The sequence below is a fragment of the Gossypium hirsutum genome, chromosome D04 (assembly GCF_007990345.1).
Source record: "Gossypium hirsutum isolate 1008001.06 chromosome D04, Gossypium_hirsutum_v2.1, whole genome shotgun sequence".
Lineage (NCBI taxonomy): Eukaryota > Viridiplantae > Streptophyta > Magnoliopsida > Malvales > Malvaceae > Gossypium > Gossypium hirsutum.
Window position 1 is genome coordinate 46,956,398 of NC_053440.1, and position 17,360 is coordinate 46,973,757.

Below are 17,360 nucleotides of genomic sequence, written 5' to 3' on the forward strand. Positions count from 1 at the left end.
AAATTTATTCTATATCTATATTTCTCAATATATTTATTCAAGATATTTCTTTTATTTCATTATTTCAATAATAATATTGCATGCAAAATCATTGTCGACCATTTTTATTATTCAGTTCCACATTTTTTCGAATTGACATAACTTATCGAGATCTCTTATTTTTATTATTTTAAAATTCAGTTTCAGGCACTTGAATATCTTCTGAAGTTTTACTTATTAGTTATGTCTTGGGTCTCTTTTGAAGCACCCGCCTAGACTATATGACCATCTAGAAGAATTTTTATTTTTGGAACCGATCAATCTATTATTTATTCTAACTGATTGTTCTACTGGGACTTTGATTCAAATTAAAATATTAGATGGTATATAACACTTGGTTATTCTTATTAAGTTTGTAAATACATCTAACAGTTAATATGAGTAAACTTTTGATTTACTTTAACATGTGTTTCAGTGGTACTAAATTGTAACAAATTAATAATTTTATTATCATTCATTTTAATTTGCTTCAAGGAATATGTCAAAATCTTCAAATGCCCAAAAATATATTAATAGCAAACTTTGAGAGTAGATCTTATTTTCAGGTGTACAATAGAAACATGACCAATGACTTTTTATACATAAGTTTTCTCTCTTGCAAGTTCTCATCAGTAATATTTTACCATGTAATTTTAATTGAAAACTTATTCTGAATATTGTAGAGTCATACTCACCATAATAAGCTTTAGATAGAATTATCATATTCTATTGCTCATAAGTAGATCTTTCACAGTCAAATATTTTATTTTCAACCCTTTAATGGGGATGATGATAAAAGAAGATCACAAAGATTATAAAATAAATATAAATTAATGACTCAATTATCTCTTTTTCATCCTTTCAAAATATACTTTCTATCTATAATGATAGAATTTATGTAGCTAATAATATTTCATATCACATTGATAAAATAAGTTATCTTTATCCTTTGAAGAGTTATCTTGAGAACTCTCATTGTTCTCTTATTTATTACTATATTCCCACTATTAGAATTTTAAGTACATCAAAACTTTATCCTGATTATGATGAACATCTACTTAATAAGATATTCATGACATTATACTATATATAAACTCATTTTATATAATCTCATTGAGATACAGGGAAAGACGTGTTCATACCCGACTGCAAGTCCAAATTACAAACGGCCCAATGTATTAAACTATAAGAGCCCAATGGAGAAAACAGAGCCGTTCTAGGAATCATACAGAGACACGCGATTATACGGAACTCGATTGATATAAGAGCGTTGAAATTTGATTCGATTTTAATTTGGTGGAAGAGCAGAAGGAACAAAGATGCTTCAAATCCGACTAACCAAGACCCCGTCCTCGGACGCCGCCGGTCCCGTGAAGCCATTGCCTGTGGAAACGGTGACGGTGGCTTGCCCCGATCACCTTGTTATCGCTGACCTTCCCGTTGCCAAGAGCATTGGCGCCGCTATCTCGTCCTCGCTCGTCAAGACCGTTGGTCGTAAGTCACGCCGCCAGCTTGGCGAGCGAGTTCACTTCTGCGTCCGCTGCGATTTCCCTATAGCCATCTACGGCCGCTTGGTACTATTTTCTTATTACCATTCTTAATTTCATTTAGCTTTAAATTACAATTGATTAGTGAACATGTTGAGTAAGTATTAAATAGAATAGATAAGTTATGCTATTCCTGATATTTGAATTTAAGATAATATTTGTAAGTTGAAGAAAAATTCAAAGTGGGATTTACTCTTAAATTGAATTATTTCGTTGTAAAATAATGGTTCCTCGCTAGGTATTCAATGTTAGGTTCGCTCTAAAGTTGAAATGTTGAAAAAATTTAGTAACTAGGTTTTGATGGATGGGTAAGGGTTCCATTTGTTCTACATTTATAGTTAGGAATTCCTTTGTGTATTGGACTTTGTTTTCTGTATCTGAAAATGTATATGTTTTCTTCTGGTTGCAGAGTCCTTGTGAGCATGCCTTCTGCCTCGATTGTGCAAGGAGTGATTCGATTTGCTATCTGTAAGTGATCGAATCTTAATTCCTTATAGCAAAATGGTGTCTAAAGAACGTAGATTTTTGTAGCTAGTTTATCCGTGTGGACTTTTGAATGGTTCACGAGTATTATCTACCAAGATCAAATAATTTATGCAGTTTTGACTAATAAAAAGTATTAGGATTGGCAATTCTCATGTCTTTTCCCTTATTTACCATGACCCTCTTGTGTTTGTTCTTGTGGTTGAATTCTGGTGTTTATAGAATCATAAGGATTTTGGCTGAATGGTGAATAGTGTCTTCATTCAGTTCAAACTCAAGTAACTTGACACTGACAAAATTATTGTTTCTTTGTTTCAGCACAGTTGTGATGAACGTATACAGAAGATTCAGACAATCAAGATAATGGAGGGATCTTCATCTGTGCAGCTCCTCACTGTCTTAAATCTTTCTTGAAGAAGACTGAATTTGAATCTCATATCCATGAGAACCATGCTGCCCTTATACAGCCTAATGCAGAGAAGGAAGATGATAAAGACTCGGAGGTTCAGAGTGCTAAACAACCTACAGGTTCTGATGCTGCTGTTCGAGGTCTTCCAAGGTCTGTCATTTCTCCTGGTTCAAACCCCCTGCTCCATGATACTGAAGACAAAGCTCGTTGGCAGCAGCCCAGAGAACAACTGCCTTCAAGGCCTATAATGCAGCCAAAGGGACCACTAGTATTTGGTCAAGTTCCGAATTATCCATTGGAGCCCCAATCAGATGATAACCAATTCCAACAAGGCTTTGACAGGCCTGGTCCTCACAACCACTTCCAACAAGGCTTTGACCTGCAGGGCACCCCGCAACCAGATTCTAGTCAGTTTTCAGACAAGCTGCAGGGACTTTTATCTGAGAATCAGTATTCTGAATACCCACCTATGCATTCCATGCAACCACCTAATTTTGCTATGCCAATGAATTCAAACCGAACTTTAACTCCATATGGTGTTCCTCCTTTTCCAACCGATGGATGTCAACCATTTTATGGTGCTCCTTATGAAATGGCTAGGCAAAGTAAAGCGTCAGATGTTGGTTCCGAGCAGGGGTCATTGTTGAGTTTCCCACCAGGTCCAGTTGGGGGTGTGAATTACCCAACGGCTTATCCGCCTTGGAATGGAGGGCAACCTGGTGTCCACTTTTAAGTCACTCCATGCAAGTTCGTCCACCACCTCCACCACTCTCACATGATATGTCACAACTTAAACCTCGCAAGTTCAACTCTGGTGATATGAGTCTTGAAGGACAAGGGCAGCAAGAACCTGAATGGCAAGGCAGGTAGCCAGGGGTAGAGATTGCTCCTCCCTTTTGTGGTCAACATGTGATATTTTCTCCATTTTCAGTGTTTGATGAAGTTTTGTTATGTTCTTTCCATTTCTTAATTTATTAAGAGCATCTTGCTTTCTTTTATAGGATTTCGATTAGTTTGCAAATTCAGAATTTGCGCTCAAGTTCTTCAATGGAAACATTCTATATAGTTTGTAAGTGTTAATAAAAGTTACGTTTCTCTACCACCATTTATTTGTTTCAGATCGGATTACTCCTCAAGTTTTGAGTGCCATTTGAATATCAGGACGAGCTAACTTGCATACTATACATTAATTAGTGTATGGTTAACGAGAAAAGGACAATCTTTTGCTCATAGCTTCAACATTAACATGAAGTTTTGAAGTTCAAGGGTTTTAGTTGTTTTTTTGGTAGGAGATAGTTACATCGGGGGTAAAGTTCTTCCTGCATAAATCAACCAGTGATTTACTAACCAAGTTAAACTTCTGAGTTTGTTTTGGAATTACATTTTACTAACATAAAAACCTTGTACAAATGTTGCTCAACTATTCATTTCAATAAAGATGATTTTCATTGAGCTGTGGCTTCAATAACATCTCTCTCCTCAATAGCCTAACTCACATGCCGGGAAACAATAATACAGATAGGGAAAGCATCAGCTTAAGACAAGGAAACTCCATTTTTTTTTTCCACATCTCCACTGCTCAAAACACCAAACTTTGTGCCTGTGTTTGTCACACTCAAATCCGAAAACCGAAAAAAGAAAAGAAACCAGAAGAAGAAACAAAAGATAAATCAACTTAACTTCTGCTTCTCCAAAATCCATTTCCGGAATCTGTTCACAAACTTAGAATCAAATTTCACATACAACTGCTGCATTTTCCTGTATCCGAGTATAGTATACGAATCGATATAGTCTTCGTATCTCTCGTAAAGTGCAGGAACTGTGAGAACAACAACAAGGCCTGCCACAAAGGAATAAACAAACAGTTGTATTACTCGAAAATAGTCTGAGAAAGGTCGATCCCATAAATGATGGTAATAAGAAGTTGGAATTAGGACTTACTGGTGTAACCCAAAGTAAGGAAATCAGTAAGGCCACCAACAAGTGAAATCAGCAACAAGTATCCAGCAACTTTGAAGAACAGCCTTGCATCTTTACCTAACGCTATATCTTTAGAAGCTGAGAGAATATCATTTACATGGGCTCGAATGAAAGCTCCCATTTCATTTACTGTTTCTTCTGATAGATACAATTCTGGAAGAGGTGGTGCAGGTCTATTTTAAGACAAGAAATTAAAGTAGAATTCAGTTTGCTAGTTCCTAATAGTCACAAACAGGGAAAATTCATATGTCATCTTATTGTGATGCTAGTGGTTATATATCAACATTATGCATCTTTCTCGGCTCATAAAGCCATAATGTGATGCCATATGCAAACAACTATATATGTCTAATATTAGACATTCCAAGGTGAAAGTAACATAGAGCCCCTTGTACTAAGAGTCGGATTGTATTTTGCCCCCTCTACTTAAAAAATGAGCAAATTAGTCTATGTATTTTAGATCAAAGAGCAAACTAATCTTTCTGTTAAAAATTCCATTCAATTCTGTATGTCAGCATGGGGTACACATGGCATGCCACATGTCACTGGTTATTCTGTGAGCCATGATAGTTTTTAACACTACAAATGGTTGGAATTTTTAACACGAAGACCAATTTGCTCTTTAATCTAATGTTTAGGGACTAATTTGCTATTTTTTTTAGTAGAGAGTGCAAAATGCAATCTGATTCCTAGTGCATGAATCTTCATAATACTTTTACCAACATTCCAAGCAGAAACTGATAATATGTTAAAAATTCTGAGTTAATGTAGCACATCTGCACGGATTACCTGTTAAGAATTGCAGCAGATTTGGCCCAAAGAAATAGAATGCCAATAAGGAGGAGGAGAACATTAGAGACAAGTGATAGCAGAGTGTAACCGGATTTCTCAAACACCACCCAAGCAGCTAGTGTCACTAACAGGATCCCCATTGTCAAGTTCCCTTGCCTCCACAACATCACATCTGCAACTGTTCAAACCAATACACAAATCATCATCTACCTCAAACTCTTAAACCAACTGATTAATACAGTCGATCAACGATTGCTAAATCCTCAGGCAAATAGGGATCAAAGAAGATCCATTCTAAAACCAATGGAAATTCTATTGGGGGGGGGTTCAATCAAGTCTAAAATTTGATCAAAATGAATTCAAATGAAAACCCAGTACTAAAAAAGTCAGATACTTTACCTAAACCTCCACCAAGGATCTCATGAACAGTTCTCTGTCTGTTGAACAGTCGATTAGATGAACCCATTCACAAGAAAAATAAAATAAAATAGACCCTTCAATAGAATGAAATATCAGATCTTTAAAACCCAATTTTTTTATGGCACCAAGACTTGAGAGGATAAAAGAAAAAAAGAAGATCAAAGTAAGAGGTTTCTTAACCTTTTAGCAGTGTGCTTTGTATTACATAAGGATGACTGTAGAAAGGCAAGGTTGGTGGCCACAGATTCCAGCCTAAAAGCGACATCCTACTCATGCCTTTTCCAACTTTTCTTCTCCTTTGTTTTTTTCTTTCAAATTCCAAATATTATTTATTAAATAAATTCCCTTCACTTACTGCTTATTTCATGTTCCTTGTTTTCTACGGTGCTCTTAACTTTTGTCCTAATATAACATAGTAAATGAACTAACAATATCTCGGTTTCGGGTTTGGATAGAAGGCCTTAGTTTTGGCAGTCAGCAACGTCATTATCGTAGCATTACGTTTAACGATCAGACAGACAATGGTAAAAAAGGACAGCATTTTGGGGGGGGGGGGGGAACCAAGTTATGGCTTTTGTCTCAACCCCAAACACCCTACGTTCATAATTCACTAGATTAAATTAATTCTTTTATTATTAAATGGATTAACTTTATCTTTGTATCATTAAAAAATTAAATAAAATAAAATTTCAATCGAATTAATATTTATGGTTTAAAAAATATCATTTTTTGCTTAATAAAGTTATATTTTGAAGTTTTTTTTAATAATTTTGTAGATGAAATATTTTGTTTTGAATTGTAAATAAAAAAAACAATTTTCAATTTTAAAATAATAAATGTTAACTCTTTATTTGATTTTCCTTTTTAATAGTACCGAAATTAAGTTGATCTAGAAAGATTAATTTAATTCAATCCCTATAATAGAGGGACTTCACACGTAATTTCACCCTTAAAAAACAGTTAAGTGAGATATTTTCTATCAGAACCATTTTGAAAATTTTTATATTTTCTGCCTCTTAGTGTTATATAACGTTTTGGCAAGGCACGGCTAGAATTGAATATGTTAAGGAATGTTAAATTCTGACTTGAAAATGTGTAAGGAATGTATATACATTACACAGCAAACAACCTCGAGCCGAATATGTTTGCTCAAACCATCTAAAACGTGGCATGAACCATTGTCACTTGCCCAATATGTCAGAAAATTTGCTGCTTTTGTAGTTTTTTCCGGGCTATCTTTGTTTTCAGATTTAGGGTTGCTAGCCTCAGTCATGGCTACGGCAGGGGAAGAATCCATCAGACTGGCAGCGATTGCAGCCTTCAAGTCCTCATCTTCCATATCCAAAAGCATTTGCATATCTGTTTCATCCAACTGATTTGGATGCTGTTGAGTATTGTTTCTTTCTGGAGGAGCCTGTATTATGTTGGATGATTTAGTTATCCTTTCAGCATCCTCAGGGGACAGCCACTGCCCATAACCGTTAAAAGCTTCAGTGGAAGAAATGTGGAACTCTTTCGGGAAGTTTCCCCTCACCAGGAAAACGCTCCAGCCAGCTCCTTTTAATGAGTCCAGATAGGCTGAGAGATAAAACTTAGGGAAGTGCTCTGGGGCTGTATAAAGACTGTTGAAATTATACCATTCTCCATTCACTTTCCTGATACAAAACCAATGGTCATGCAGATGACAAATGAAGGCATTTTCCAGCTCAGGGTCAATTTGGGCTGGCTCAGCAAGTGGGCAGTTGAGGGGATTATTTTGGTAATCCCATACTTCTAAAGCCTTTTGCAAAACCTATGAACAAGAATTTTCAGAATAGTTATCATCAGGACAAAGCTACAAAACGTCACAAGCAAGTCATCTCAAAAATAGATCACACATGACACATTCACATTCACTTGTTTGAGCAGCCAACAGAAAAAAAAGGACTCCTTTCAAAACTAAATGCCGGAAGAAGAAGAAAATAGGAAAGTGCATAACTCAATTCTATGTGTCAAATCATGGACACCCTACAAGTAAGAATATTGACTTGATAAACGTGTTTGGGGATGCATGAATGGATACTGAAATGTCATTGTTTTACGAAGGAAGGTCTATCTTTTTCTTCTTATTATCGTGCCAAGTTGCTTCTAATACCCTAAACTCAGCAGTGGCCCATGTCAACTTCTTATTATCGTGCCAAGTTGCTTCTAATACCCTAAACTCAGCAGTGGCCCATGTCAACTTCTTATTATCGTTTTTAAATTTAGGGTACATTTGTTTGCCAGTATTTCATTTCCTGGAAATTGTTTTCTTAATTTTCCAGTGTTTGTTTGTTGGAAAATATTTTCCATTTGGAAAATAAATTTCAAAACATAGGTAAAATGGTTTACATTTTGGGAAATTGTCTTACTGTTTCAATTTCTGTAAGACATTTTCCTAAAACTCTCACGCAGATCTCCTTTTTCCTTCCTTCATTCTTTCTCAGCCAAATTTCTTTCTTTCTTAGAAAATTTTCTGTTCCTCTTCGGCTAAAAGCGTCAGAGATTCTACCGCAAAAGCAAGACTGGTAATCTTCCTTTTTGTTGAATTTTATTTTTTATTTTTCATTTATTTTTCCTGTTCCTTTTTATTGAAACGAAAAACCAGTAAAGTATTGTTTGGAAATTTGCAATCCAATCGTTTCATTTCTCGCTTCCTTCGCCCCTCCAAGCACACTTCTTCCCCTATCATTGTTAACTCATCGTTTAATAATCTCTCCCATTTTGATTTTTTAGACCCCCGAAATTAGAGCTTTTTCCAATTTATTGCTTTGCATGTGTTAATCAGTTTATAAAATCTTGATGTATAGTTGTGGTGAAGAAAGTTTTAGGGTTCTATTTCTCACTTTATCTAGATAGAATTAGCTGCAATTTTATTCAAGATTGGTCACCGATAGTTTTTGAATGGTATAATTTGTTCAAAAATATGGTATTTTTTTAATGCGTAGTATTTTTCAAATTCCCGTTGTTGAAGGTTTTTCTGTCTTTATTATTTTCTCTTTCTCAACATCCTTACATGAGATATAGTTTTGTTGTACATACTTCTATGAACTTTTTCCCTTTGAATGGTTTTTGCACCTGAGCAAAGAGTAGTTTCTCTCTAAATATTTTTGCCTACGATTAGATGATGTTATGTTGCTTGAACTTTGGGAGGGGTATTAATGTGCAATTGCATAGGATATTTTAGGTTATGGAATTCCATATTAAGAACCAAGATATTTGGTGTTCTTTTGGTTTTAGTATTATAATTAAAATAGAAAATATCTGAACCAAGCCATGTAGCATATCTTTTCAAAAAAATTCAGTTCTTAGAGAATGAAATTATACTGGTTGAGGGATTAAGTTAACTAGGACTTTATTTTTCATTTTTGTGGATTCTACACGCTTCAAAATAAATGATAATGCATTCCATTTGCTACTTGTGAGTGTCTAAAAATTATCTTTATGGTTACATTATGCAGAGATTTTCATAGTTGAAGGAGACTCAACTGGTGGCAGTGCCAAGCAAGGCCGCGATAGGCGCTTTCAAGTAATACTTTTCCATTGGAAATGGGTAGAACAGATTCAATTGTCAAGCAATTTCTTGAAACATGCCAGAAATTTTTTTGGATGTTTCTGGTATCTAGGCTTCAATTATTTAAGTATTTCTTTTATAGCGTTGATGGAAAATATTTTTGCTTGCAGAAACTAGGATGTTAAAAAGTACTAACTTTTAAAAGTCGCACCTTCTGTACATATAAAGATAAGGTGTAGTGGAGTGGGAGAACTTTGCATATGAAACCTGTCATACATATCGACAATTGGCTAGTCTCATAATGCTTATAGATGCAGATTCTAACCAATTGATGCCACAATAGTTTTTGGCTGCCACAATCCCATATATCAAATGTTGTTGCTGCTTCATTTCTTTCTTTGGATTTTCTCATATTTTTGAGGTTGAAAGAACTTGTGGGTTTAGAAACAAATGATGTAATGTATTCGGAGATTCTCTAAAAGTCATATCAATTTTTAATTTAAGTTGGCCTGTCCTTCCATTAATTTAAGCATAGCAACTATCCAAATGAAAACAAAGATCAAACACCGATTTTTACATGGAATTTAATATTGGTTTTCTTCCAAGATTGAGGATTAAGTAAAGGGCATGACCTAATCCACTATTCTTTAGGCCAACCATTAAAAAAAAACAAGAAACAATTAGAAAGAGGATATAAAGACAGATATGAAAATCTAGAAAAATTAATAATTCAAACAGCACCTAAGGAAATACTTTCAAACAAAAGATAGCCTAAAATTCTTTGTTGACACCTTAATAATCAATTTTAATGAATATATGTATGTATGCACTTTAGTCATGGTAGCTTTATTCATATATGTGATATTTGTGTGGCATTATTTTGTGTAGATAGATCATAATCAAGATCAAAATGCAATTGTCGGAGTCGTGGCTTCAGTTTTAGCTTTTGGGACTCTTTAGATTAAAAAATTAAAAACTAGGAAGGAAATTACTTCTCACCCTTGTGTGAATCGAGATTATGAAAGAGAAAATTATATTAATAGTATTTTATATAGTGGTGATCAACATTGTATTAATGTGATAAGGATGAGACCAATTGCCTTTTTTAATTTGTGTGATATTCTTAGTAGGAATAATTTGTTACAATCAACTAAATGTGTGAATATTAGAGAGCAAGTAGTTATATTTTTACATATAATTGGTCATAATGTAAGGTTTCGAGTGATTGGATCTAGATATTATAGATCAACTGAGACAGTTCACCTTACTTTAGGGTTGTATTGAGAGCTATTTTGAAATTGTATAAACTAGTTATTAGATCACCTGATGAGTCGACTCCTAGTGGAATAAAAAACAATCAAAGGTTTTATCCTTATTTTAAAGATTGTATTGGAGCATTAGATGGAACTCATGTTCGTGCATCCGTTCCACTTAGCATTCAAGGAAGATTTCGTAGCCGTAAATGGGAGACGACACAAAATGTATTGGCTGCCATTACATTTGATTTGAAATTTTTCTATGTTCTAGCTGGTTGGGAAGGTAGTGCACATGATTCTCGTATTTTAAGTGATGCACTTTCACGCCCAAACGAATTAAGAATTCCGGAAGATAATAATTATCATTAAATACCAAATAGTTCTAGTAAGCTCATAATTTATTAGCATTAATTATGTTTTGTAAAATTGTAGGTAAATATTATCTTGTTGATGCTGGATATGGCATCTGAAATGGATATATTACCCCATATCGTGGTGTCCGATATCATTTAAAACAGTTTAGTGCTCAGGGGCCTGAAAATGCAAAGGAACTCTTTAATCTTCGACATTCATCATTGCGAATCACTATTGTGTAACACCCCTTACTCGTATTCCGGCTCGGAACATAGCAACCCCCTTTTCAAATTTCAAAGATATGGTGGATCACGCACATAGCACCACCAATGAATCGGGGAATCAGCACATAGCAACCCCTTTATATACAACATACTCCGGCTTATTCCGAGTGTTCAACCCATAAACCATATATTGCAACCCTTTACCACCTTTCCCGATTTAACAACATTTTTAGGATATGGCCAAACATTTATTTTAATTCCAAATAAATCTCAACATATATCAAATAATGTCAAAATAATACATTAAGTCACGTGTTTACTTACCTCGGTGCAAAATATCGTAATTTTGCACTTTACTCCACTATCTTTTCTTTTCCTCGTTTCATATACTCTTCACGTCTTTCTTGATCTATAATAGCAAATTTAACTCGTTTAAAGTCCACATTTATTAAAATAATCCACCACTCAACTTTTTGAAAAATTACAATTTTGCCCCCAAACTTTTGCATAATTACATTTTTGTCCCCAAGCTCGGAAATTAAACTTCATCACTTATTCTTAAGTTTTATAACATGCTGAACATTTTTCCCTTCTATGGCAACATCAAATTCCCACTCTAACACATACTTTTGAATATTAATTATTTTTACCGATTATGTCTATTTACCCGTTTTCGCTTAAAATTGCTTAGCAAAAGTTGTTTAACATAATCTCTAGCTTCATATTCCACCATAAAACAGCAAAATAAACACATTTCACCTATGGGTATTTTTCCAAATATGAACCCTAACACGAATTAATGGTAGAATAAGCTAAACCAAGTTACCGGGATTCCAAAAACGTAAAGAACATTAAAACGGGGCTTGGAATCACTTACTATGGAGCTTGAAAGCTTAAAAACCCTAAATATGGCTTCCCCCTTGCTGATTTCGTTCACCATGAAGAAGATGAGCATATTTTGCCATCTTTTTCCCATTTAATTCTATTTAATAACCAAATGACTAAAATGCCCCCATTTAAAAAAATCTATTTCACCCATTTCTTATGTCTATTTTTGTCCATCAACTAACTAATGGTCTAATTACCACATAAAGACCTCCAATTTAAAATTTCATAACAATTAGACACTTCTAAGATGTAGAACTCGACTTTTGCACTATTTACAATTTAGACCTTTTGACTAAATTGAGTGCCCAAACGTCGAAATTTTCGAACGAAATTTTTACGAAAATTTTCCGTGAAATTGTAGACCATAAAAATATAATAATAACCATATTTTCCCTCGTCGGATTTGTGGTCCCAAAACCACTATTCCGACTAGGCCCAAATCGGGCTGTTACATATTGAATGTGCTTTTGGGATTTTGAAGAAACGGTTTCGTGTATTAGATGTTGAACCATTTTGGAATTTTCAAACTCAAGTAGATATAGTTTTGGTTTGTTGTATCATTCATAATCATATAATGGGACTTGATCCTAATGATTTACTTAATTAAGGATTATACGAGGAGTCTGAGTCTGATTTGATAATATCAACTCTTACGAAGCGAGAAGAAAGAGAAGAAGCAAGAGAATGGTCTGCTAAGAGAGACAAAATTGCACAAACTACGTGGACTGATTATATGGCTAGAAATATTAAGTAGGTTTAGGGCTTAGGGTTATTGTTTCTATGTTATGTATGTTTTAGTATTAAAATTATTTTTTTTGTTTATGTTGGTTGGATAAGGATATTGAAATTTTAGTTTGTTGAATTTTGAAATTATTATGTCTTGAATTTGTTAGATATTGATTATGTTTTAAGCTTGTTATATATTGAATTTATTATGTTTTAAGCTTGTTGGATATTGAAATGATTGACAATGACAATTGTTAGTGTAGAATGGGTAAGGGTAACAAAGAAGGGACCTACAAGCAATTCAGGTGGACAAAATCGATGGAATATGTTTTTCTTGAAATTCTAGCAGAGGAGGCCCATAAAGGAAATAAACCTTCTAATACTTTCAAAACAGTTTCTACTAATCGAGTTGTTGAAGCTATTTCTAAAAGATTCCAAGTCCAATACGATGTGAAGCATGTGGAAAATCATTTGAGAACTGTAAAAAACCAGTGACGGATTATATACAAAATTCGAGGTGAAAGTGGTTTTGGATGGGATGAACATGAAAATGATCACATGTGATAGAACAACATATGATGCAGTAGTGATGGTAATATATGTATATATATGTTAAGTATATTTCAATTGTTTTTTGCTTGTTATTCTAATTGTTTATACTATCCAACAGGCACACAAGAAGTATGAACCATTTCTGAATAAAAGCATTGATCATTATGATGAAATGGCTTTGGTTGTTGGCAAAGATATGGCAACAGGGAGTTTTGCTAGAACATTTGCTGATATAGATTTGGATGATGGTAACCAAGATTCAGTGCCTATAGACTGCGACAATGAAGAGACTGAAGAGGTAAGAACAAAAGTATCTTCATTTGGAACATCCAAACGTAAAAGAAAAAATGTTCAAGAAAGTGTCGTTGATGAACAAATTAAATTTGTCGGTGAACAACTTGGCAAAATTGCTAATGCTTTGGAACAATTTACTGCGGATAAGACACCACATCTTTACGAAGAAATGATGTCGATGGAGGAAGAAGGATTTGATGATGACTTCCTGTGTTCTGTGTTTGATTATCTAGTGAGTCACGAATCCAAAGCCAAAGCTTTTTTAGTTAAAAGTAAGAAGAATAAAAAATTTGGCTTCAAAAATTTTCTCAAGGTTGAAGATATAGATACTTTAAATGTGGTGTAATATTAGTTATGCACTTGCACAATGTTGTTGTTATTGTGTGGTGTACTACTATTTATGTATTTGGATAATATTATTATTTGACTTTATTTGACTTTGGATGTTTTCAATTTATGACAGTTAATATTCTAGCTTAATAATTGAGTATTATTATATATTTAATTTGATTTATTTATTTATCTATCCATAAATCATTGCAATATATGTAAAAACAATTTAAAATATAAATTTAATAATATATATGTAAATTTATTAATATATGTAAAAACAACTTTTCCGAAAAATATTTTCAAGAAATCTACTAAACAACAGAAAATATTTTATTCGAATTCATCTAAACACCAAAAAAGTAAATTATTTCCAGAAAAGTAAATCATTTTCCAGAAATCATTTTCCAGAAAACATTTTACTGGCAAACAAACGGAGCCTTAACCTTCCTAATGATATCCTCCAGATATCTATGAATTGCTCCTCAAACCTCACACTTGATATATTCACATAGTAGGCAACATGTTTAAACTTAAGGTCTATGGAGGTGAAATTTTTTTACCATATCTATTGTATTCTTTTTCTTTGTCTATAGGATGTATATAATACATTATATGTAAAAACCAACCGTAGATTCCAATAACCTACTAAGATTGAAGAATACCATAAACAGAATTTACCAATTTTATCATAATTTTTTTTTATGGTGAATGTCTTATCCTACACAACTTCCTGATAAGCACCCAAATCACCACCAGATAACAACAGAATAGTAATAGGCCAGAAGTAATGTACATGTCTAGATTCTCTCTCTTTTCTTTTTTTTTTTTGGTTCAAATATATTTTGAGATTCTCATGTGTTTCACTACGATAAAAAAAAGATGCTTCTCTTTTTTCATTTTTAATTTCCTGGATGAGCATATTAAAGCATGAGATATTGAATATCCTGCCTCAGTTGACAAGCATACTTCTTTGGGAATGTACAAGTTTTTTCCATGTCAACAACAAGAACACTAAAAGAAAGTGTTTCACAGTACTAATCCGGCTTATATTGGAAAGCCAGATAAGTGAGGCTAACATTTTGACTAGAAGTAGTACCAATTGCATCCACATAATGAATGCAATCTGTAATCCAGGAATAAAAGATGCATATACATTTAAAATATGCATGTAGATTTCAAGCGTTCACACCACATGAATTGTACTCACCACATACGTGCATCTAAGGGCAAGTTGGCCAAGATGATATAATCGAAAACCACTGGATAAAACATAAAAATGCAATGGATTCAGTTCGCATGAAATGAAGATATAAATGGATTCCATGTTAAACACATAGTTGGATAGTGCCATATAAATTGCATACTGTTCCCAACTTTTTGGGATGCTTCATGCTTGTTTATCTAACAGGACACAAATAGAAACTTAATATGAAATTATCTACTTCAAAACATAAAGAAAATAAACAGGAAGTTCGAATTTTAACCTATGGAAACAATCATAATATTGAAGTCAATAGAAGTAAAACCCAATACCAAAAGCAAACTGACTGAAACATTCAAATCATCCATGTATTCATCTAACAAATTCTGTCGCTGAATAGCTAATCCTAGTTACTGAAACTTCAGAAGAACTAAACGTTCAACGCTTATGATATTATATGACCAAAAAAAAATAAAACTCTTTTTTCTTTTAATCTTAGATACAAAAAATGACCCGAAATTCCCAACTCTTTTCTTATTCGATCTTTCCACATTATGAGCAACTAATTGTTCTAATATTTTCAACAAGGAAACCATTATTTTTCATACTTAATTATAGATTTTTACCATTATCTACACCAATTTGGGCAACGGAAAAGGATAAAGAGAAAGAAGAACCTGGATACTGAAATCGCCGCCGGGGAGACATTGTGGGAATCCTCAGAGAGGAAATCGCCACGGGAGGCGGCGGAGTGCCTTGGAACATCATTTGGCGCTCCTTGGTGTCAAGATAGGAAGCCAGCGCCGCTAAATCGAACTCGGAGAAGAAAGGTCCTTGCAACACCGTGTTGACGCAGTGGACAGCGCAAAGCTTGGATTCTGTACCTCATGGTACAACAGCCCTCCATTGCCCACAAACCAGTCAATTAGATTCTCAAAGTAGTAAACATAGACCCTTAACTCGTTGGTAACTTTAATTGTCAAACCCTAAAGCCCTTTTGACTTCAATTTTATTTGGCTCGGCAGTCGGCTCGACGTCCGTTATGCGGGGTAACTCAGCACGTGCAAAGGATGCTGACACATATAACTTGCTAAAGATGACGATGATGATGTTTTCGGTTTCGCCTTTATTCATTGTTTAGCGTAATGAAGAAGATGAAAAAGAGAGAGGCATACTATCTCATGAGCATATGCTCTGCTCTCAAGTAACCAAGTATATTTCTTATTAGTTGTTGGTGTAGAAAGTAATCCCACACATTTCCCATGCATTACAGCTCACTTTTTTCTGCAGAGCATTTGACGGTCTATATCAATTGTTAAGCTCAATCAGCTTACTCCCACATCCAAAAGGACGTAAACAACTATAATGGTTAAGTGCAACGAATGGAGAAGATGTGGGAGAGACGGTTGGAGTCGAAATAGAAGAAACAAGCCGCAACTTTGCAATTCCGTGTCTCTTTCAAAATTTGTTCACTCTGTAGTTTGACAGAAACAAAATAATGTCAACTCTTGTTAATTATTAATATTTTCTAAAATGGATCAACTAATCACCCTGCATTTTACCTACTCTAACAAACACAATTGACATTCCCAACCATGGCGTCCCTTATTTCATTTTAAATTTTAATCCCTAAACTGAAGAAGTCATAATTGCTAAAAAGTGAACCCATGAACTCTTCCATGGTTTAGGCATCAAAATTGAATTCAATCAACTGGGTTGATAAGTAGACTCCAACTCATGATCCCCGCATTTTTAAAACTAAATTATTACTCATATCATTATCTTATATTTTATTTACATACATTCTATGCAGTATTAAAATTCTTCTTATTTTATAAATATATCCTCCTGGATCTTTAGCTAAAAGTTCTATTTATTAAGTGATCCAACATCTTTCCCTATTTTTTATCAAGATTTTTAGAATGTGGGCTTTTGGTTTAATTTGTTTAGTTTAACAGAATAAATAATTAAAATATAAAAAGAATTTATTTAAACGGCATTTTAATCCGGTCTAGTCAGTTCAATCAATTTGCAAGTCAACCGATTCAACATTTTATTTCAGGTCGGTGCCCTGAACAATTCTTGATCCAATCGATTTGACCAGACAATTTAGTTTGATTATGGAAACAATAATTATTATGTTCAATTGCAATATCTTTTATTAATTCAATAATAAATATTAGATTATGACACACCTTAATATGTATAGAAATTTTACTAACAAATATATTTGTTAAAAGTTAAAATAAAAATGGAATGATGTTTTAGTTGAAAGGGTAAAATTAAATATTTAAAATTAATTATCATGAATTTAAATTTTTATTAATTTCATATAAAAGTATTTCATAGTA

General features: G+C 33.7%; 3 protein-coding genes and 1 long non-coding RNA gene across 5 annotated transcripts; 1 reads left to right on the forward strand and 3 right to left on the reverse strand.

The window, feature by feature from the left end:
* The first annotated feature begins 1,156 nt into the window (after positions 1-1,156).
* On the forward strand, positions 1,157-3,559 carry LOC107899032 (E3 ubiquitin-protein ligase HAKAI homolog). Its single transcript, XM_016824629.2, is given in 4 exon segments — positions 1,157-1,592; positions 1,975-2,033; positions 2,372-2,418; positions 2,421-3,559. Coding segments are annotated over 4 exon segments (1,131 nt in total). The 5' UTR covers positions 1,157-1,337; the 3' UTR covers positions 3,191-3,559.
* Positions 3,560-3,796: 237 nt separating this feature from the next.
* LOC107899033 (reticulon-like protein B12) lies at positions 3,797-6,009 on the reverse strand. 2 transcript variants are annotated; one of them, XM_016824630.2, is made up of 4 exons: positions 5,830-6,009; positions 5,227-5,407; positions 4,399-4,610; positions 3,797-4,297 (listed from the first exon to the last, which is right to left on the reverse strand). In XM_016824630.2, the coding sequence occupies exons 1-4, from the start codon at positions 5,921-5,923 to the stop codon at positions 4,128-4,130; spliced, it is 657 nt and encodes a 218-aa protein (XP_016680119.2). In that variant the 5' UTR covers positions 5,924-6,009; the 3' UTR covers positions 3,797-4,127. The 2 variants fall into 2 exon arrangements, with proteins under 2 accessions (XP_016680119.2, XP_016680120.2); XM_016824631.2 differs by having other exon boundaries at positions 5,629-5,924.
* Positions 6,010-6,712: 703 nt separating this feature from the next.
* LOC107898125 (ataxin-3 homolog) lies at positions 6,713-8,359 on the reverse strand. Its single transcript, XM_016823663.1, has 2 exons — positions 8,273-8,359; positions 6,713-7,441 (listed from the first exon to the last, which is right to left on the reverse strand). Exons 1-2 carry the CDS (start codon positions 8,357-8,359, stop codon positions 6,713-6,715), a joined length of 816 nt encoding a protein of 271 aa, XP_016679152.1.
* Positions 8,360-11,247: 2,888 nt separating this feature from the next.
* On the reverse strand, positions 11,248-16,365 carry LOC107899035 (uncharacterized). The gene is made up of 3 exons (XR_001684559.2): positions 15,687-16,365; positions 15,016-15,067; positions 11,248-11,424 (listed from the first exon to the last, which is right to left on the reverse strand). It is a non-coding gene; the product is annotated as an uncharacterized lncRNA (long non-coding RNA).
* Positions 16,366-17,360: the final 995 nt, after the last annotated feature.

Bases quoted from the DNA above. Each gene is read 5' to 3' on its own strand.
- LOC107899033 (XM_016824630.2), bottom strand. From the start codon at position 5,923: ATGAGTAGGATGTCGCTTTTAGGCTGGAATCTGTGGCCACCAACCTTG. The intron at 5,408-5,829 runs GTTAAGAAACCT...TGGTTTGAACAG, and splicing joins ACAAAGCACACTGCTAAAAG to TTGCAGATGTGATGTTGTGG. The intron at 4,298-4,398 runs GTAAGTCCTAAT...CCTTTGTGGCAG, and splicing joins CCTTACTTTGGGTTACACCA to GCCTTGTTGTTGTTCTCACA.
- LOC107898125 (XM_016823663.1), bottom strand. From the start codon at position 8,359: ATGATAGGGGAAGAAGTGTGCTTGGAGGGGCGAAGGAAGCGAGAAATG. The intron at 7,442-8,272 runs GTTTTTCGTTTC...TCTTGTTCATAG, and splicing joins TTCCAAACAATACTTTACTG to GTTTTGCAAAAGGCTTTAGA.